The sequence below is a fragment of the Spinacia oleracea genome, chromosome 5 (assembly GCF_020520425.1).
Source record: "Spinacia oleracea cultivar Varoflay chromosome 5, BTI_SOV_V1, whole genome shotgun sequence".
Taxonomy (NCBI): domain Eukaryota; kingdom Viridiplantae; phylum Streptophyta; class Magnoliopsida; order Caryophyllales; family Amaranthaceae; genus Spinacia; species Spinacia oleracea.
In genome coordinates, this window is record NC_079491.1 from 5,906,983 (window position 1) to 5,929,157 (window position 22,175).

At 36.2% G+C, this 22,175-nt stretch overlaps 2 protein-coding genes across 3 annotated transcripts; one reads left to right on the plus strand and one right to left on the minus strand.

The window, feature by feature from the left end:
- The first annotated feature begins 1,408 nt into the window (after positions 1-1,408).
- LOC110792558 (soluble inorganic pyrophosphatase 6, chloroplastic) lies at positions 1,409-14,829 on the plus strand. The gene is made up of 6 exons (XM_021997386.1): positions 1,409-1,802; positions 4,476-4,636; positions 7,418-7,518; positions 7,641-7,822; positions 8,429-8,527; positions 14,520-14,829. Exons 1-6 carry the CDS (start codon positions 1,554-1,556, stop codon positions 14,610-14,612), a joined length of 885 nt encoding a protein of 294 aa, XP_021853078.1. The 5' UTR covers positions 1,409-1,553; the 3' UTR covers positions 14,613-14,829.
- Positions 14,830-15,270: 441 nt separating this feature from the next.
- Positions 15,271-20,407, minus strand: LOC110792557 (ferric reduction oxidase 8, mitochondrial). 2 transcript variants are annotated; one of them, XM_021997385.2, is made up of 9 exons: positions 20,162-20,407; positions 19,783-20,004; positions 19,619-19,712; positions 19,352-19,537; positions 19,037-19,271; positions 17,585-17,912; positions 17,222-17,477; positions 16,103-16,803; positions 15,271-15,674 (listed from the first exon to the last, which is right to left on the minus strand). In XM_021997385.2, the coding sequence occupies exons 2-9, from the start codon at positions 19,937-19,939 to the stop codon at positions 15,490-15,492; spliced, it is 2,142 nt and encodes a 713-aa protein (XP_021853077.1). In that variant the 5' UTR covers positions 19,940-20,004; positions 20,162-20,407; the 3' UTR covers positions 15,271-15,489. The 2 variants fall into 2 exon arrangements, with proteins under 2 accessions (XP_021853077.1, XP_056686173.1); XM_056830195.1 differs by lacking the exon at positions 19,783-20,004.
- Positions 20,408-22,175: the final 1,768 nt, after the last annotated feature.

Genomic DNA, 22,175 nt, shown 5'->3' on the forward strand with positions numbered 1-22,175 from the left:
TCTCTTTTGGACACAATTCATTAACTAACTTTGACAATTATTCTTTCACATTATGTAAAAGCAAACATAATCAAGTGAGATCTTGTTAAATTCGTATCAATGTGAGGATTCCAAATATCATTTTTTTATTATAATTTTTACTTACACGCAATTAGAGATATTAATGTTCAAAGAAGCATGTTGGGATACGTGAAAAAAGAAATGATGCATCTATTGCGAAACAGAGGAAGTATCTAGCAACGAGGTTTTTCTCAATGACGCCAAAATAACACTTTGATAGATTTTTCATCATCCGGGAGGCAGAAGACTCGATGGTACCAGAGAGAACATCAACGTTGCAGAAAGTATTGAAATCATCAAGAGCATGCTGAAAAAAACCAAAGGAAAAATTAAAATACTCCGTATCATCTCTATATTAAAAAGCCGATGGATTACAAATTTTTGGCGTATTTTTTTGTTCCAATTTTACCCCTCCATCCCTTTGTTTATTACAAACTCTTTTGGCTAATTCAATTTATTTTTATTTGCATGATTGTCAAGCGTTGATCAAGAATTATTTCCCTTCGTTTATTAAACATTGCATTATGTTATATGACTTTGACTCTTAATATCTCGAATTATGTGTAAGAAATTTTTTAAAAGTTGATATTTAGAAATATACTTCCTCTGTTCTTTTTTATATGACACGATTATTTAGGCACGTTTTCCAATGCGCGGTTTCACATTAATATCTTCAACTACAGATAAGAAAAAATTACAAAAAGTTGATATCTAAAAAATATTTATTGAGACGAATCCAATAAGACCCCACACGACTATGTTTTTTCTTAAGTATAAACCACAAAATAAAGTCAAATGAACATGTGTGAACAGTGTCAAAAACTCAATTCTGTCATGTAAATAAGAATGGAGGAAGTATATTGATACTATTATAATAAGACCGCACATGACTATTAGTACAATTTTCCATACACATTAATTTTTTTCACAAAAATGACTAAAGGTCTAGTATAATAATGTAAAAATCCAAATGGTGCTATATTTAGGAAACTGAGGAAGTATGCTAGATTGGTAGTAGTTTAGTCCGTTTTAGATAAGAGTTCATCCAGGAAAACGCGTGCTATTGTAATTAATTAAGTATCAATGTAATTTAGGAAGTTCTTATGTTAGTTTTGAGGTATTATATCTAGCATGTTGCTTAACTAGCGAAATTAAATGAACTTACAATCTTAATTATTTAGAAATATCCGAACAAAATCCATAAACTTCATTTGGTTAAAAAAAAGTCGTTGTAGCCAAAATCATTTCATAATCGGATGTCAAAATTCTTTGATACCAAATGTTATTAAACCGGGTCCAAATTTAGATCCGATAAGGCCTTAAATCCACTCCCCCCTTCCCAAATTGCAAGCACACGGACACCAACTTCGTATACCATCATCCTATTCCTGCTCCATAAAACACTGCTCTCCACTCTCCTCTGCTCATTTTGTGGCCGAAAGAGTGACCAAATTCAGAGGAGAGAGAAACTGAGTTCAGTGATAGCAACAACAATGGCGGCCACCAGAGTGATAACTGCGGCAACAAACACTACTTCTTCCTTAATCTTCAAACGCCCTATTTCATCCCAGTTTTCTAAGAAATCATCAAATTTTATCTCTCTTTCTTTCAATCCCACTCTCTCTAAGCGTCTATTCACTTGCCGAGCTATCTATAGACCTCAAGATGTTGTTTCTAAAGATCAAGGACAGCCTGAAACCCTTGATTATCGTGTCTTCTTCGTCGATAATTCCGGCAAGAAGGTTGTTCTCTCTCTATTATTGCAATGTAATTAATTTATTTTTATAATGTTTGGATTGTTATCCATTTTTGTTGAATTTTCATTTGAATAAATGTGATTGATTGTGTTGTATAATGTTTGGATTGTTATCAATTTTTGTTGAATTTTCATTTGAATGAATGTGATTGATTGTGTTGTAGATTGTTAAATTTTACTGGACGAATCGAATTAATGTTTTGAAGTCATTATTATAGGCAGTATTTGGTTGTTATGCGCAACAACCCTCCAAAGATATGTTTCGGCATTTGCCAACAGAAGCAGGATTTGACTTTTTTTTGGGTGTGTGTGCAGTTGTTGGGTTTCTTAGCATTGTAAATAATGCTTGTTGGTGTTTATTGTTGTCTAATGGTAGAAGATTTGTCCTTCATAACTAATTGGATAGAATAATCATTGTACTAATGCTTTGGGGTTTATAGTCCTTTACGAGTACTTATTTTGATGACTCTTCAATGCTTTCTTGTACCTTACTAGCTAGTTTGAGTAATTGGAGTTTGGATCAGCTAAAGGCCGGGCCTTAAAAGTGACATTCAGTTATGAAATATTTAACCTTCTATCTCATGGGGTGATGATAATGATAATGAAATAATGATCTCATGGGGTGAGTCTTGGCTATGCCCAAAGATGCATATGGGTTAATTTTCCTGATTGAACAACCTCAATTTATTTTTCTTTGGCATACATTGTCCAATCAAGCATGTTAAATATGCATACCAATGCCAGTTACTTAGCTGGATACATGCTCATATTGAGGTCAGTTTTTTTAACCCGAAAATGTGTATTTCGCAAAGAGAGAAAGTTTCTTTGTTTCTTGTAATTTTTGGGCTTATAGTATGTCTCTGGAGTCTTGAAGCTAATTTGACATTATACATTCATGTAGAGTTGTAGGATTGTTCTCAGTGTGAAAGTGAAGGATTCCGTAAGGACATATTGCTATGTTTCTTGCCTTTGTTAGGCACATCATTGGTCATGTTCATGTCAGCTAATTTTTTGGCTTGTACTTCAGGGGTATTGAGCTTTCAAGTCTGATTTTGAGTTCAACTTTGTTACTAGAACTAGTTTGGGCTATTAGGGAATACCGAGCATTAATGAGGAAATTCATGATACATTTAATTTGGTGGTGCCATTCTTGATGTTATTTGACTACAAGAAAATTTATATGCGGAGTATATCCCAAGCAAACATCCTTCCTTTACCTGATGCCAGGAAGGTGTGTTTTGCAAATCTCATAAGCATAAAATGTTTGCAAGAGGTATTACTTGTAGTTAACATGTGCAGACAACATTGCCTTCCCTTTAATAAACATCCTGCCCAATGGCAACGAAAAGCACATAAAAATGCAATTTGTATCATTTTCAGTTATAACCTTCTTTCTGAAAGAGGCTGATTGACTCTGTAAGTTTCTTGGCCTACAGGGTATCCCAGCCTTACAGAAATTGAATGCTACTAAAATCTGAACAAGAACCACTCACCATGCCTTAAAATAGAGAAATCCAATGGAACAAAGCCATTGTTTTGCCATGATCTGTTTATTTTTGTAACTTAGTAGCTATTCACTCTACAGGGGCTCAAAAATGCTTAGTAGTTGTCATTTATTCTGGTGAACAACTAAACAAGGCCTCTCTGGTCGCTGCCAGTTTCATGTGAACAGTCTCATGAATTAACCTTTATGATCAAACTGTTTTCAACCATTTAATTATACGACTGAAATATCATGATTTTCCTCGTGCTCCTATCGTGCAGTGACTGTTCCTCTAGTGAGGAGTTAGAGGAAATATAATATATTTAATTCTCCTTCTCCCTTCCAACCCCCTTGCAGTTCTCGTTCTCCTCTCTTTTAGTTTCTCCCTTTGTCACTACGCCTTGTACACTTTAGTGTACGTACCAGATATACTTAACCTCACTGTTGCTCATTTTGAAGAAATTTTTCTTTAATCAGCACACTATAAATGAGCAAAAACAACAAAAATTTTCCCTTGGGTTCCTAGAAATTAGGTCCACCCTGGCTAATGTAAGAATCAGTACCCTCTTAACTTCCCTGTGCATCTGTTCTTCTCTGAGTTCCTTCTGTTTTTCATCCCTTTTCTAACCTATCTCCTTCCTCAGTTCCTTCTTGCATTTTACATTACCTAACTTCCGTTTTCTCCACCTCCATTTGATTGTCTTATTGGACTTACTGTGAGAACATTTTTGATTCTTTGATATTTGTGTTAGGGGTGAGCTTAATATTTGTGAAATCAAAGGAGACAGTCATTATGGGAAAGACGGAGTCGTCTTTTCCCCTTTGTTGATAAGTCAAAGAAGACAATTATCCTGGGATAGACGGAGTCGTCTTTTCTCCTTTGTTGTCTGTGTTTGGTTGTTTTTGAGAAATTCCTGCATTTTTCCTTTTTCATTTAGCATGTTTAAAAAGTTTGACTGGTTGTATGAGCTTGTTTTTTTGGCATTCCGTTATTGTGCGTAATATGTAGTTCTCAATAACTGAGTAACTCTGCTAAATTGCTAATTATTTTTATGCTTTACGCCTCTACAATTTACCATGATTCATGAATAATACTTGTCATATTTTCTGATTTTTTTGTGTGAAGAAGATCATTTGTACGTTATATGACTTGTTTCCTCCTTGACATGTTAATAGGTTTCCCCTTGGCATGATATCCCCTTGCATCTGGGAGATGGTGTTTTTAATTTTGTGGTTGAAATACCAAAAGAGTCAAGTGCCAAGATGGAGGTTGCCACTGATGAGCTTTACACTCCCATTAAGCAGGATACCAAGAAAGGAAAACTTCGATATTACCCGTAAGATATGCCTTAAATTGTTGATTATGGATCCTTTTTAGCTATCATTGACTAATTCATTTCCTATTGGTGCTTGTTTCACGTTTCTTTGTCGCGTTTCTATTTTCTGGCAATGTATGAGTGTCTATGCCATTTGTATGTCAGTTTGAATGATGTTTTTATTGTTATAGTCTCTCACGAAGAATTGGAAGGCTAGAGTAGGTACAATAGACAAAGCAAAATTTGCTTGGGGCCTCTTGCCAACTTAAGAAAATGCCATGTCGGCTACCTCACTTATTTTCTTAAGGCTATAAATTTGCATAGCTCTGTGTGTGCAAAACATCTAAATAATATGAAAACTGGAAAGCTTGAAAATCTGATCAGATTGTGGGCGTCTAATTAAAAATTGAATTCCAAAAACGTGCCCTATGTTGAATTTAGGGTACAAGGTTTGGGTAAGGATACTGGATTTTAGGAATTTTGGTACACAATCCTGATCCAAAATGATTGTTGAATTTCTTGTAGATGTCAATTGTCAACTAGAAAGTGGTACTGTGCCGGTGGTTGTAAAGTATCCGACTGCTGTGTTTGAGCTCCAATAGCAGCAATGTTTTTTCGATTTGTTTACTTATTTTCTTTATTTAATTTATTTTAGGCTTCCCACACCCCATAATAGAAAACAAGTAGCTCGGTAAACTAAACCCAATTCACTTCACTTGACAACCTTACATTTCTCCCTGCTTTCCACTTCTCCATTTGTCGTTGTCTTCTGTGGTTTTGCTGCGAGAGAGGCCCACATTAACTCCTTTCTTACTCTTTTTGCTCTTCTTTCAATCTTCCCACCCAGCAATATTGGAGTTTGATGTTTGGGAAGCAAGCAAACCAAACTTGCCAATCCCAAAACCCATTTCAAATTATCTCTCAAGTAGTATTTTAATTCACAGTCTTCTCAATTGCAAGACTTGCCCCAACTCTGTCTCTTGCACTGTCATAGATTGTCATAGACTCACAGTGTCATGGTGGGTTATGCTCTATATTCGGACATGGCTCCGAGTAGCTACCGTCTTGCTGTTCACCCTGTCTCTCCCTAACTGCAAATGCCATCAAAATTTTGTACCCAGATATTGAAAGTTGCATCTTACTTTCCCAACTTTCCATCAAATTTCTGAGCTCTAGTATCATTAGGTAAAGTATTGTCTGTAATTTGTACCTGAATGGCTATGTTATTAACTAACAACTAGAGACAAAAAGCTTTTTGATTGTCTAGAAAATTAGAATAGTTTTTCGTTTTTATATGAACTTTGTTATTTGAGAGGTGGGTTATGTAACTTGTGTTTCATGGGCTATGGCTATAACAAAGACATTGACAACCATCAGAGTTGCCGACCAACATCAGTTTTGTTTTCATGACCTTAAAAAGAACAATAAATAAGTCTACTTGGGTTGGATTAGATACCCGCTTGAACTTTCAATCACCCTAAATAGAGTTTGGGTACCTAATTTATTGAATCAGGTCCCCCCTTCTCCCTCTAAATTTTAGGTAAAGCCTTGCCTTTGTTAAGCTACCAATATTTATATAAAGAGCAATGTGATAGGAAAAGCTAGACCCCTAAGCACACACATCCAACCAAATTTATAGGAAGTTATTCCTTCTATAAACTCTACCAACTCATGGCTAATTAATAGGAAGTTTTTCCTAATATAAACTCTATCAACTCGCAATTCCAAGATTTCCTAATACCTCCCTCAAGTTGGAGCATGAAGATTAAGAATGCCCAACTTGTTAAGGAGATAATGAAGCTGTTGTTTACCCAAAGCCTTGCTAAATATATCAGCCAATTGCTCCGTCCCGAACTGCATATATGAAGGCATAATCAAGCCTTCCCGAACTGCCTAAATATATGAAGGCATAATCAAGCCTTCCCGAACTGCATCACATACAAAATGGCGACCTCAATGTGTTATGTACTTATGTTCATTCATGTAAGATCGGATTCTGTGCAATGTGTAACATAGACTGACTATCACAATAAAGAGGAATCGCCTTGCGATGATGTATGCCCAAGCTCGATAATAGACCTTTCTACCATTTTAACTCACAGGCGACAACTGCCATAGAACGATATTCAGATTCAGTCGAAAAGCAGGATACGATTTATTGTTTCTTCGTCTTCTAAGAGACAGGTGAGTGTCCCAAGAAACCAACCAACCAGCCAGTTACGCCTAGTAAGAGGAGATGCTGCCCAATTTGAACCACACCAACTTTTAAGGGATATATCACTCTCCGAGCAAAGAGGTATTCCCTTTCCCGGAGTCCCTTTTAAAAATCTTACCACGCGCTGAGTTGCATACCAATGTCCTTGCCTTGGTTTACTCGTACATTGGGATAAAATATGCACGGCCATATGCTAAATTAGGGCGTCTGAGTGCCTAATAAATGAGATGACCCACCGAACGCCGATACAATTTTGGATCTGGAATAAATGCACTTGTAGCATGCCTAGATGATGATTTTGTTCAATCGGTGATGAAGCAGGCTTTGCACCCCCAATTTCCAGAGTATATTTCCTCTAACAAAGAAACAACTCTGCAACCTCAATACCTAGAAAATACTTCCGTGCACCAAGATCTTTCATATTAAAACAGGAACCAAAATAATCTTTAAATGATTTTAGTGCAGCGGCATCATTACCTGAGACAATTAAATGATCAACATAAACTGCTTTTTTGGGGCGTCCTTATTTTGTTCTGAGTATTTTGTGTCTGTTACTGATTCCTTTTTTTTCCGCCTTTCTCTTCCAGGTACAATATAAATTGGAATTATGGCTTATTGCCCCAAACATGGGAAGACCCTTCCCTTGCCAACTCTGAAGTAGAAGGTGCATTCGGAGACAATGATCCAGGTAAAGTCACTATGGTTAGCCGACCTAGGTGCTTGAGTTAATCACATACACCTTTTACATTTATGAAATGCGAAAATTTTAGTTTTTTTCCCCTCTTTTTCATTTCTCTTTGGACTTTTCAGTCGACGTTGTTGAAATCGGTGAGAAGCAGCGGAAGATTGGAGAGATTCTGAAAATCAAACCTTTAGCTGCTTTGGCTATGATTGATGAGGGTGAACTTGACTGGAAAATCATTGCAATTGCTCTAGATGATCCCAAAGCTTCCCTTGTGAATGACATTGAGGACGTGGAGAAGCATTTCCCCGTATGTATTATATTCTTTTAAGTTCTTTAAGTCTGTCCTCTTAAATGTGTTAGGTTAGTTTTTCTTAATAACATTTTTGATATAGTTCTGGATGATATTATGGAAATTATTCTGAAGTGGCATAAGTACTTACAGTAGCATTCTTCATTCATTCTGTAGCCTAAATGAAATTGGATGTTTCTAACTTCTTTCTATCTTCTGACTGATGTCAGTAAATGTTCACACTATATTTTTAGTTTTAAGCAAGACTGATGGAATTCATTCATTAGATGCCAAGAAAATTATAGTTTTTTTTTGCTTGTAGTGATTTTAATTAATAGATAAATTTTTCTTATAGAACTGTATGAACTCAAAAAATTTCAAGATGATGAAAAATAATTCAAAATAGAACTGTATGAACTCAAAATTGTTTTGACATATTGTGCAATATGTTGTACTGGGTTACTTATAGGCTTATAGCTTGCACGTGAATTGACATACATGATTTCATGTTGCCTTAAACTTTTACATGGATATTACGGCAATGTTCTTGAAATTTCTCTTCTCCTTAAGCTATCATTGTTGCAATGGATTCCATGATTGTGTCTAACCAAAGATCTTCAACAGGGAACTCTTACAGCAATTAGGGACTGGTTTAGAGATTACAAGATCCCGGATGGAAAACCAGCTAATAGATTTGGTCTTGGAAACAAGGCAGCAAGCAAGGTATTTTTTTTATTATGCTGGAAACAAGCTTTATGCTTATGATCATAAACAAAGACTTGGTTATTAACATAGATGAACAAGCACTTCTATGTGAAGGTATGCTGGAAACAAGCTTTATGCTTATAATCATAAACAAAGACTTGGTTATTAACATAGATAGATGAACAAGCACTTGTATGTTGGTGTTCAGTTGATTCTTTGAAAGAGCTTTCAAATTTGTGTCCATTGTTAAATAAGATAGTCTTAAACTGAAGACAAGCTTACTGTGAATGAGTAAAGAGAAGAAGAAAGACAGCAGAATTGTAGGGAAGAATAAGCAGTGATTTCATTTCATTCAATCTGCCTTCAATGTTGCTTGCAGCACTTCTTAAATAGTGCGGCTCATTCCTTACAATCATTGATCAAATATTCTAACCTAGTACACCTCATAGGACAGCACACACAAGATGACAAAACTGTCTTGTGCACAAATTTACATGTTGATTCTCCTTTTTTGATGATTAGTACTAGGAAGCTTCCTTATTGATATTACTAGCATGCTTGCTGTCAACACTCCCCCTCAAGCTTGGAGTGGAGGTTTAGGCATAACTCCAAGCTTGTGCAAAAGGTAGTTATGCTGATGAACTGGTAGGATTTTGGTCAGAACATCTGCAACTTGCTCCTTAGAAGAGATATATTCTGGTTGTATCTGCCCAGATTGTTGCTTCTCTCTCACAAAGTGACAATCAATTTCCACATGCTTAGTTTTCTCATGCATAACAGGGTTTGCAGCTATAGAAATTGCAGCTTTGTTATCACACTTGAGAATAGTGGGAGTTAGACACTTCAGTCCTAGTTCTTTCAACAGCTCACAAATCCACAGAACTTCACAAGTTGTAACAGCCATTGACCTGTATTCTGCTTCTGCAGATGATCTTGCCACCACTGTTTGCCTTTTAGACTTCCAGGATATAGGGGAAGAGCCGAGCAGAACACAGAATCCAGTAGTGGATCTTCTTGTAACTGGACATCCAGCCCAATCACTGTCACAATAAGCAGATAGAATGGTGTTGTTGTTTGCAGCAAGAAGTATTCCATGACCTGGACAACTCACTAGATATCTTAGGACTCTCCTTGCAGCTTGATAGTGAGTTACAGTTGGTGAGTGCATGAATTGACTCAGTACATGCACAGTATATGCAATGTCTGGTCTAGTAAGAGTGAGGTAGATTAGCTTGCCAACCAACCTCTGATAGATTTCTGGGTTAAGGAGTGGTTCACCAGAATCCTTTAGAAGTTTCTGATGAGTCTGCATAGGGAGTTTCAATGGCTTCAGATGCAATGCATTGAAGTCTTTCAGAAGGTCTATGGTGTATTTCTTTTGAGACAAGAATATCCCATGTTGAGTTCTGTCTACTTCTATTCCCAAGAAGTACTTGAGTTCACCAAGATCTTTCATGCTGAATTGAGCTGATAGAAGAGACTTTGCATTATCAATAGCTTCCTGTGATGTTCCAGCCAGGATTAGGTCATCAACATAGACCAAAATAGCAACAAAGTGACCATCAGTATACTTGGTGAACAATGAGTAGTCTGTTTTTGATTGATCAAATCCAAAGCTTTGCAAAGCTGAGGATAATTTGGCAAACCATTGCCTAGGAGCTTGTTTAAGCCCATAGAGAGACTTCTTGAGTTTGAATACCTTAGTGGGATTCTTCTCACAATAGCTGACATGCTCCCCCTGATTTGAGATTATCTTTTTACCTGGCCCTCTATATCCCTGAGGGAACTTCATATACACAACCTCTTTAATGTCTCCATGCAAAAATGCATTCTTTACATCCATCTGATCTACATACCAACCTTCCATTGCTGCAACAGCAAGAAGAGATCTCACAGTGGTAAGTTTTGCTACAGGGGCAAAGGTCTGATCATAATCAAGCCCATATCTTTGATTGTTGCCAAGAGCAACCAATCTAGATTTATATCTTTCAGTGTCTCCATCTCTTGTGTACTTTGTTCTGTACAACCATTTGCTTCCTATGGCTTTCTTTCCTTTGGGCAGATCAGTGATTTCCCATGTTCCATTAGCTTCAAGAGCTTCAAGTTCTTCATTCATAGCTTGTATCCAGTGATCTGACTTTACAGCATGTTTAAAGTAATATGGATCAGGTTTCTTGTCTTCCTGAGTGATTCTTGCCAAGAAGCAAAAGTAAGATTGTTTGGCTGGAGTTTCTGCTACTTGATCAATTTTGGAGGCATAGTTGATCTCATAGTTATCCATCCAACCAGGTTTTCTAGTATTTCTAGAGGATTTTCTCACAATAGGAGCAGCTGTGCTACTCTGAGTGATTGGTATTGCTGTATCAGGTTCCACTTCAATATTTTCATCATTATTTGTACCATTCATATCATCAATAGTATCAATGTCAACCCAATCTCTTCTTTGTTCTGTATTGCACTCAGTGTCATTGATGTTTTGTTGAGGTAGCAAGCTGTTGATTTGATCACCAGTGAGACCATATGGAAATATGTGCTCATGAAATTTCACATCCCTGGACACAAACATCTGATTATTCATCAGATTTAGAACTCTATATCCCTTCTGTTTGATAGGATATCCTAAGAAGACACAAGGTACTCCTCTAGCTTTGAATTTGTCCCTGTGTTTCTCTGGATTGTATGCAAAAGCCAAGCAACCAAATGTTTTCAACTGAGTGTAGTCAGGTTTGGCATTGAACAATCTCTCATAAGGTGTTTGATTGTTCAGAACTACAGATGGTAATCTGTTGGTGATATGCACTGCTGCAAGCACACAATCCCCCCAAAAACTCAATGGCAGTCCTGCCTGAAATCTTAGAGCTCTAGACATCTCCAGAATGTTCTTATGTTTTCTTTCTGCTCTTCCATTTTGTTGTGGCCTGTCAACACAACTGGTCTGATGCAAGATCCCTTTTTCTTTGAAAAATTCTCTGCATTTTTCATCATCCATCTCTAGAGCATTATCTGTTCTCACAATTTTCACCTTCCTGTTAAAGTGTTTTTCAGCAAAGTTCACAAATTCTTGCAAAGCTTCCAAGAATTCTGATTTGAGTTTCAGCAGATGAACCCAGGTTGTTCTGGTACAATCATCCACAATGGTCAAGAAGTATCTGTGTCCTCTTCTTGTTGTTACTTTGTATGGACCCCATGTGTCCAGGTGAATGAGCTGAAATGGATTCTCAGCTTGAGACTTGCTTTCCTTATATGGCAGTTTATTGAACTTTGCTAGAGGGCAAGTAACACAGATTCCATTGTTTTGAGCATCCTTTTTGTCAATAGTGATCACATGCTTGATCCTTTCCAATGGTGCATGACCAAGTCTGTGATGCCATAACACTGATTTTGAGTGTTTAGCTGTGTTTGGAGCAACACTTGAAATTCCCAGCTTCAGGTTTACATTGTTAGCTTGAGTTTGTCTCTTCAATTCATCATCAGCTTTGTATTTCACTTGAGATCTGATCTTCTCAACAATACAGCTCAAGGGTTCATTTATCAGATAATAGAGACCATGTAGTGCCTTTCCAATTCCTATCACTTTTTCACTAGTTGTATCCTGAATGATGTATGCTGATGGTGTGAACTGTACTTTACAATCACCCTCAGATACTAGCTTGTTAACTGATAGGAGATTGTGTTTGAATTCTGGTACATAGAGAACATCTTTCAACTTCAACCCATTGCTGAGAGTTACATTTCCAGTGTGACTAATGGTAGAGGTTTCACCATTAGGCAAGTTGATTTTTGGACTGTTTCTTGCCATCACTGGATCATCCAACTTTCCAAAGTCACTGATCATGTGATCAGATGCACCAGAGTCAATGATCCACTCACTCATTACTGATGTTGCTAGATAACAGGATACCATTCCTGCATAGTTGTGATCAATTTCATCTTCAGTTTCAGATCCACCTTGGGTTGTGTTTCTTGAAGTAATTGGGAGCAACTTGATAAGTTGTTCAAGCTGGTGAAGTTGTTGACTTGTCATAGCTCCATTGTCACTACTTCCTTGACTATTCTGAGCCATGTTTGACCCTGTATTGTGCTTTCCCTTTGGCCACTTACTATATGGACCTGAGTTGCCACCTCTATTACTAGAGAATCTTCCACCTCCCCTTCCCCTTTGGGATTTTTTAGATTTTGGATGCCATGCTGGATAACCAACAATGGTCCAACATTTCTCAGCTGTATGACCTGTTACACCACAACATAGCAGATGTTTCAGTGTGTTTACTACACATTGCTGCAGACTCAATGTCTAATTTAGTGTGTTTCAGAACATCTCTTTGTTGTTCTTCTTGCTGCAAAGATGCACAAGCTACATCTGCTGTGGGTAGTGGACTCATTAGCAACAGTTGGCTTCTCTGTGGCCCATATTCCTCATCTATACCATTAAGGAATTGAAACAGTTTTTGCTCTTGTTTTTGAGCATCCAAGGCTTTCAAAAAGGCATTGATTTCAGCATTATACACTGTAATTTAGGCAAGTTGTTCAAGGATTCCAGTTCTTCCCATATCACACTCATACTAGTGAAATAGTCATTAATAAGCATGCCATTTTGTTTACATTCATACAAATCTCTACTCAACTTGTATTTTCTAGATCCATTCACAACAGAGAACCTTTGTTCCAGATTAACCCACATTTCTCTTGCAGTGCTAAGGAACATAATAGACTTTTTTATATTATCAGAAACAGAAGCAAAAATCCAGGAGATTACCATGTCATTGCAGGTATCCCATTGTTCTGCCTTTGCTGGTTCTCTGATCACAGTTCCCTTCAAAAATCCAAGCTTTCTCTTGGAAGAGAGGGTTACTTCCATGGATCTTTTCCATGTTCTGTAATCTGATGGTCCAGTCAGTTTTCCCACATTTATTGAGTGAGAACCTTCAGATGGATGAAGGTACAAAGGACTGTTAACATCTATTGCAGCCATTTTTCAGATAAAGGCTTAAGCTTTCAAGATAGAAGAAAAGAAGAGAAGAGATTCAGAAATGTGTTTGTGTGTTTATGATTGAATATATGAATCGTTTGCTTCTACATATTCTGCAGTCTTCTGAGCCATAGCTCTGATACCATGAAGACAAGCTTACTGTGAATGAGTAAAGAGAAGAAGAAAGACAGCAGAATTGTAGGGAAGAATAAGCAGTGATTTCATTTCTTTCAATCTGCCTTCAATGTTGCTTGCAGCACTTCTTAAATAGTGCGGCTCATTCCTTACAATCATTGATCAAATATTCTAACCTAGTACACCTCATAGGACAGCACACACAAGATGACAAAACTGTCATGTGCACAAATTTACATGTTGATTCTCCTTTTTTGATGATTAGTACTAGGAAGCTTCCTTATTGATATTACTAGCATGCTTGCTGTCAACATAAACGAGTCCATGTGTTCACATAGGACTACGAGTATCAGTTTACAACCCTAGTAAACGCTGAGAAGCTTGCCGTGTCCTGGTCTCTCTCAATTGTTTCGAATAATTTAAAATCACCAAGTTGACTGCTCCTTGACTAGATTAATGCTGGATATGATTTTGTCTTTTTAATTTGAAAGAGAGTTTTTTTTCCTTTTATGCCAAATGGTGTTGATAATTAATTTCCTACTCATTGCTTCTCTTATTGAACAATTTTGAACAATTAATTTCTTCATGTTTTTTTTACCAGTCATTTTTTAATAATCACAGTTGAAAGATGCAAGGCCGTAGGGGCATTTGTAGGATTATAAGTTACTGGGTGGCTGTAGTAATGACACTTCAAAAATTTGAGCAACTTCAAAAAGTTGTCATCAAAATTTAAGCTTCATACATGATAGATCTTTGCTTCTTTTGGTATTGGAGTGTGTCTGATTTAATTTGAACCAAAAAGAAATCTGGATCATTTGCACAACGAGATTACGCGTCATTATTTTCTGTTTGAGACTAATGAATGAAGTGTCTTGACCACGTTTTAACGTGTTTCTTAATATGCAGGATTATGCTCTAAAGGTGATCACTGAGACTAATGAATCTTGGGCTAAACTCGTCAAGCGTAACATCGATGCTGGGGAGCTTTCCCTGGTGTGAGGCTATGTATTCATCAAGATGTCTGCATTTTTTGCTTGTACTCGATAGAGTTTTCTGCTCTTCTGGGTTCTTGCTGGTATTAATTTGAAACATTAGATTTTTGGATTGAAATTTTTATTTCCTTGTATTTTTTTTTTAAGAAAAAAATCTTGTATCTTGATTCTTGGAAAAATTAGTTATTAGTGGAATGGAAATAAGGTTCCAGTGAATTTCTTCACATGTTTGAATGCCTAATTAGTAATTACTAATGCCATTGTGGCTTATTCCAACCCAAAATTATGAATAAAGATTTAAAAAATGCCATAATACACAATTCCAAATAGGCCCAAATACCCAGTTCGAAAAGGCCCATATGATAGAATATGGAACCCAGCAATCCAGCATCATACAATCATACAGACCAACAGCAACAAACCATATTGTTAATGATTTGTTCAGTTACCTAAGAATCTAAGATTAAGAAAGACACCAGCAATTATTTTTAAGAACCAACCATTCAAACAGCTCATGAGCTTAATATTGTAGACTTGTAGTTTAGTATGTTGCAAACTAGCTTCTAACCAAAGTAGGGGAGGACCTTCCATCGGGGCCCCTGATAAGTTTTTTGAAATTATAAATTATACAAGCTAAAATATATATATAAAATGTTGGTGACATATTGATTGAATGCACTTATAATTTTGATATTCATTAATACGTTAAAGTTTCAAACCTTGACCCCTCGTAGTTTAGAGTTAGTAATGTAACTAAACGTGTTTAAACTATAATCCATCTTACTTTTCTTACAAGCTCCAAATAGGAATTCGGTTTATTACCAACACCATATGATTATATAAAGTAGTCCATATCATACAATGTATGTAGCTCGATCTGCCCTTTAAAGGTTGAAGTTGAGGGAATGGTAAACAAAGAAAGGCTGCTGCTTCTTTGAACCGGACTTGAATGGTTTACTGCATTTTTGTTGGCAAGCCGATGCCACAGATTCCATCATTGATTCCGGTCCACACACCACCACACCTACATTTGATCCCTCTAATTCACCTTCCATTTTATGCAGCAAATCTGTCAAGCAGTGAAAGTGATGAAAAGCTGTTAGTTGTAATGTAATGCTACACTTTCACATAACCACTCTAAAGCCTTGTTCTTTTTGGTTGAATTTCATTACTTTTCAGTTCAGTTCAGTAGCACTCAGTTCAGTTCAGTTCAGTTTAGTCAATTCAGTTCAGTTTAGTCAATTCAGTTCAGTTCAACAGCACTCAATTCAACTCAGTTCAGACTAATTCAGTAGCATTCAGTTCAGTTCAGTAGCACTCAATCCAGTTCAGTTCAGTAGCACTCAATCCAGTTCAGTCTAATTCAGTAGCATTTCAGTTCAGTTCAGTTCAATAACACTCAATTCAGTTCAGTCTAGTTCAGTAGCACACAATTCAATTCAGTAGCAAATTCAGCTAAAAAAAAGCATGGCTTAAATCGCCTTTCAAATGAAGTACCTTTGAAAATAGGCCTAGCTCCATAATGAATTTCATGTTCCTCAAGAGTAGTTGTACTTCTTGCTCCTTCCATCGCCCTTAATTTCATAACATCACCTCCATTGTCCCAAATTGTTGTTATCATCTCGCGTTCTCTTCTTGATTTTCTCCATTTCAAAACCATTGCTACCAAAGCACTACATGCTACAGCTATCAGGAATGAACACAACAGAAAAAGATCAACTACTGATGAGGGACTGTTTGGCTTGGATGATTTCTGTTTGGCTGAAAACAGAAACTGGTTGAAGAAACAAAGGGATAAAAGAAAGATAGTTGAGGAAAAACCAATGATGGAACCAATCAAAATAGGATTAATATCTCCTCTTCCTAAGGTGTAATAATCTGATTTCTTCATATCAAAGAGAACAGTCCGCGATATTGACAGTGAACTCAGTAGTTCTCTTAGGGTTGAACTTCCCTTTTTTTCTTGGGTCACAAAGACTTTCAGCTTCAGAAGACAGAACTCAGAGTTTTGATTTAAGACTAGATGAGAAATCGGATTCAAAAGTGAAATGTCTAGGGAGTTTTTAACAACATAAATGAGCTGTATTTGGGAAGGGGATCTGTTTCTGAAGTCACTTTTTGCAGATGCAATTTCCTGCAGTATGCTTAACATTGGTGTTATACCAATTCCACCCGCGATTAACAACAGATTATCATATCTGCATGAGATGATTATAGAGTTCACTGAATTGATCTTAAGAAAACATAATTAATGATATGATAATTCTAGTCTGCTATATAGCAGCAATTGGTAGAAGTTACACCTGGTTGCATGTAGTTCTACATGCAACTAGTTCGTTTTATACTTTTAACCCTTTAAAAAGCATATTTTTTTAGTTTTAAAGCACATATTTATAAATTAAAAACATTTTTTACAGTTTTAAAGCACATTGTTACAGATCAATAGCAAAGTTTTGCAAGTAAAAAGAAATGGAATATATATACATCTATGTGTTTTTAAATCATTAATGTGCTTTTAAGCCGTAAAATATATACTTTTAACTCGATTGCATGCAGAACTACGTACAATCGGGTACACCTTCTAATTTGTGCGGTATAAATGTGCTATATACGGACCTGATAAAATCAAATGAAGCCGGTCCATAAGGGCCTTCTATTGCAACAGGAATACATTTTGTTTTGCTGTTTGACTCGAGTTTCTGACACAAAATGTTGTACAAAGAATTTGTCCAGCAACCTTCAGATTTGATCATCACTGACATTGTCTGATCATCCACATTACAGCTAGAAGTAATGCTAAAAGGGTGCCAATGAACATTGGAAATCATCGGTATCTTTATGAATATTATACTGGTTGGTGTATAACTCAATCCTGCAAAATATATGATGAAACAAACAATTAAAAAACAGAAAACCATTTCACTGTCATTGTTTCTTGGATTTTTAATGAACTATAGGAGTGTTTCTTTTGGTGCTTACTTGGATCTTTTGGAAAGGTTAGCTCAATGACCTTACTAGGAAAGATTCTGACAGAAAGAAGGCGAGTTTCTGAACTTGATTGGATTACTCGAAGCAACTTGTCTATCACAAAGAGGAAAACTCCCGCGAATACCATGTAGAAATGCTTGTCACCAGCATGAAACAGGAAGAACACGAGAAAGACTATATACAAATGGTGCATGTAGAAGAATAGGTTAAACTTCTTCCTCCTTACTGATGGAAGTGATGAGATCCAAATAACCAGCAAGGTCACGAAAGTAATCCCACCAGCTAAGTATATTCGGCCTTCTTTCTGCCAACTCCATATCTATAGTTACATTGTTGACAAAAAATTTAGTCCATATTTTCTTGTACTAGTAAAAATCAGTTTTAATCAGTAAAAATCAGGTGAACAGAACGAGGTCTTGAGTTTTATCGTAACCAACACAAGTGCAAACCTTTCTTATACTAACATAAAAATAGAATCAGGCTCTCGGGTTTTTGTAAGCTCTCTACTCTTGTACTTTTTTTTTGTTTTTGAAGGAAATAGAACTAGAATTAATTAGAAATGGGAGGCAGTGAAGAAGAACTGTTGCTCCTTAGAGTATCCAAGTTTATAGGAGTTACAACCCCAACATTCAAGGTGTTGATCCCTTGATCTTGTCCCAGAAACAGTTCTAATCAGTAAAAATCAGTTAAACAGAACGAGGCCTTTTATCATAACCAACACGAGTGCACGCCTTTCTTATATTAACATAAACACAGAATCAGACTCAGTTACGAGGCCTTGAGTTTTATGGTAACCAACACAATTACACAAGTGCACACCTTTCTTATACTAACATAAATACAGAATCAGACTCCCGGGTTCCTTTTAGCTGTCAGTTCTTTACTTGCAGAAACAGTTTTACCGTAACCAACACAAGTGCACACCTTTCTTATACTAACATAAACACAGAATCAAACTCCCGGGTTTCTGTAAGCTGTCTATTCTTGTACTTGCAGAAACAGTTCTAATCAGTAAAAATCAGGTGAACAGAACGAGGCCTTTTTATCATAATTAACACAAGTGCACACCTTTCTTAGACTAACATAAATAAAGAATCAGATTCTCGGGTTTCTGTTAGTTGTCTATTCTTGTACTTGCAGAAACAGTTCTAAATTTCTAATCAGTAAAAATCAGGTAAACAGAACGAGGCCTTGAGTTTTATCAGAACCAACACGAGTGCACACCTTTCTTATACTAACGTAAACACAGAATCAGACTCCCGGGTTTCTGTTAGCTGTCAATTCTTGTTCTTGCAGAAACAGTTTATCGTAACCAACACGAGTGCACACCTTTCTTATACTAACATAAACACAGAATCAGACTCTCGGGTTTCTGTTAGCTGGACATTCTTGTACTTGCAGAAACAGTTTTATCAAAACTAACAAATTCATATGAGAATTAACCTGGTTTATTTGCTGATTGATTCCCCATATGAAAAGAGTGCCTACTCCATGCAGTACACCAAACAATGTCATCATTGTTCCAATCCAGATATGATACCTTACAGAAGCTTCAAATTGCATACCCAGCAACCTAAAAACTGATAATCCTCTCAGGATAGGAAACAGGAGAAAACCAAGGCATGTTTCAGCCAACAGACCAAACCTTGTCGAAATCTTCAACAACTTAAGCTGCCATCTGAACATAACACATTTTCTGAAGTTAAGTTTCTTTGATTTTTGGTAGTTGCATAACACATAATCATAAAGAACACTCACAGATTCAGTTTCAGGTGTTTTGCAGGTACTAACTTCTGGAAATCGTTGGAGATTCGAGCATAGAATGTCCAGACTAGGAGAGTTATGATTAAAGACATGACAAGAACATCAATGCCAGTTAACATACCCAAAGGAGTTTTCACTAACACAGGATTATACAGAGCTGTTAAACATCTTTTTACTCCTCTGCAGACAAAACCCAAGTTAAAAGTTAAACAACTTTAAACCAAAGTTTTCAGTAAATAAATTCTGTTAACAGATAATTACCTTCTGATTGAACTCAATGATTTCATGTACAGGTATATCAATCCAACTATAGCTAATAACATAATGGGAAATGTATACACCACAAAATCAACACCTGCATGAAATTCAGACACTGGTAAAACAAAAGTTGCAGTATTTTAAAATATTCCAATAAGTTTTTATACCATTATATTTGAACACTGTTGTCTGCATACTGTCTTCAACCTGTTTCCAATTCTTGTTCCAGATATTTGTGGGTTTCAGAAACCAGATAAAAATCCAGACAGCAAAAATCAGAATCAGTAATGTTCTTAGAAGGGCTAAGAGCATAAATTTGACCATTTTTTTTCTGTCAACTTTTTTGACCACACATAATCTTAATTAAAAAGATTGGTTTAAATAGAACCCTGGAAAACAAAAAAAAAGAGCAAAAGTGATTAGAAAGAAAGATATAATATTATACGTGTGCACATTGACAGCATCTGAAAGTGGACTCAGCAATTTTGCTGCACACACCCACTATCTTCTTAATTGATGTTTTTAGTAAGCAAATGAAATAAATACCTTGTTGATTAACTTCTCCTTGATTTAAATTGGATCTTTGCATAGTTTCATTAATTTAAACACGAGATTGGACCATTGTATTGATCTTGATCGAGATAAATAATGATGAGTTTAATTTCACTCATCTTTAGTTTCTTTTTCTGGGTTCTGGACCACAGATCAACTGTTGACTTCATGAGAAAAGTAGTGATGACATTTGTGTAAATTTTTGCAACAGTGCAGTTTGTTTATAATGTCACATCTTCTTCTTGGAAATGCTGTTTTGCTTTGGACTTACAAGGCTTATTTATCTTGGTCAGATTTACTCCATTATTGACAGTCATTTTAACATGATTAAATATAGATATAAATGGATTAATATAGTTAAACGGGCACGTAGTACAGTAGCTCATCTAGTGGCAAGGTTGTATACAACTAGTAGTTCTTCACACAGTAGTATTTAGATACATACAGTAGTATTTGGTTAATTTTGAAGTGTAATTGTACTTTGAAATAACTACTTGGTTGTAATATGATTATCACTTTTGCGATTTTTTTTGTTTGAATACTTTTCCTATTTATACGTTATTTATTGAATTGATATTAAATTTGTGGACGGTGGTAAAGTTGGTGACACACCATCCGCAAAATCATAGACCCGCCACTGTTTGTATTGTTTTTTTCTTAGAGATTTATGACTTTGACGGAACTTGATTTACATTAAAAAAATATCCGTTCTGTCTTTCGCCAAAAGTAAATCATAATTATAAGCTTGGAATCTGGGTTTATACAGTTATCAATAATAATGCAATTGTATAGTTATGGGTTAAGTGGTGGTGGACCATTTTTAAAGTTGTGACTAGTGATGGGTCACTAGAATTACATTGCATGCTTAGATGCAATTATAGTGTAGGAGTAACAAATAATATAGGATTGGGATTGTTGAAATGGAGGATGGTGAAGTTACCAAAAACTAATGGTATGCAGGATTGAGATTTTTGGAAAACGCATGAATTTTGATGATATTGTTCTGGCGTTTTTGGTGGTTATGTTTTATATTTAGGTTGATGATAATAGTTCGGGGTAAGGTCTATAGTAGCGGTTTAATTAGGATGAAGAATCCCTTTTTGGCAAGTTTTTGATACGAGGGGGATTAGGTTTTTATTAGGGTTTAAGGAAGGGTATGGGTCTAGTTTGTTTTTGCCTCTTGTTTTGAGATTGTTGTATCTGACTTTTCCCTAATTAAATACTCCCTCTGTATTTATTTAAGGGATACACTTGTCTTTTTCGACCGTATTTATTTAAGAGATACACTTGCCATTTTTAGTAACTTATCAACCCCACCATCTAATTAAATAATATATCTACATCCCACCCCCACCCCCCACTCCCTAAAATGACATGGTCCCCACTTGTTTTTCTTAATAAAATATCTACTCAACCCCACTTATTTATTACTTTATTTCATTTAATTCTTTTTCTTAATACCGTGTCCGGCCAAATGTATCTCTTAAATAAATACGGATGGAGTAATATATTTCGTCGATTTTACGTTAAAAAAAACAAATAATATAGGAGCACGTATAGGCAAGAACAACGAACCAGTTATTCCTATATTGTGACTTTGTTATATAACAACATTTTTCGCAATAACATCTATTAATGTTAACTTTTCGTTTTCGTGTGTAGTCGTCTCCTCCCTATCGTTGAACCCTGCACGCGTCATCTTAAATGTTCCTAATCACATCAAAATAGACTAATGAATCACCAACTAATTAATCTATGCAAGAATGCAACTGTAGGGAGAGCACTATTTTCAGAGCAAGCACATCAGTCAAGACAGATATGCTCACTCTGAGGGGGCTAGTTGTACGGGTATGCTACCAGCTGGCTGGTAGCATCGCCAAACTGTTAAGGAGGCACGTGACCAGTTATTATTAATCCTTAACGGCAGTTATTATTCCCTACCAGCATCTCTTACAAGCCGGTAGGGAGGAGGCACGTGACCAAACCAAGAGGTCAACGGGTCGCTATC

Bases quoted from the DNA above. Each gene is read 5' to 3' on its own strand.
- LOC110792558 (XM_021997386.1), top strand. From the start codon at position 1,554: ATGGCGGCCACCAGAGTGATAACTGCGGCAACAAACACTACTTCTTCC. The intron at 4,637-7,417 runs GTAAGATATGCC...TTTCTCTTCCAG, and splicing joins GGAAAACTTCGATATTACCC to GTACAATATAAATTGGAATT. The intron at 8,528-14,519 runs GTATTTTTTTTA...CTTAATATGCAG, and splicing joins GAAACAAGGCAGCAAGCAAG to GATTATGCTCTAAAGGTGAT.
- LOC110792557 (XM_021997385.2), bottom strand. From the start codon at position 19,939: ATGGTCAAATTTATGCTCTTAGCCCTTCTAAGAACATTACTGATTCTG. The intron at 17,478-17,584 runs GTAAGCACCAAA...TATATTTTGCAG, and splicing joins AACCTTTCCAAAAGATCCAA to GATTGAGTTATACACCAACC. The intron at 16,804-17,221 runs GTCCGTATATAG...CATCTCATGCAG, and splicing joins GCTTCATTTGATTTTATCAG to ATATGATAATCTGTTGTTAA.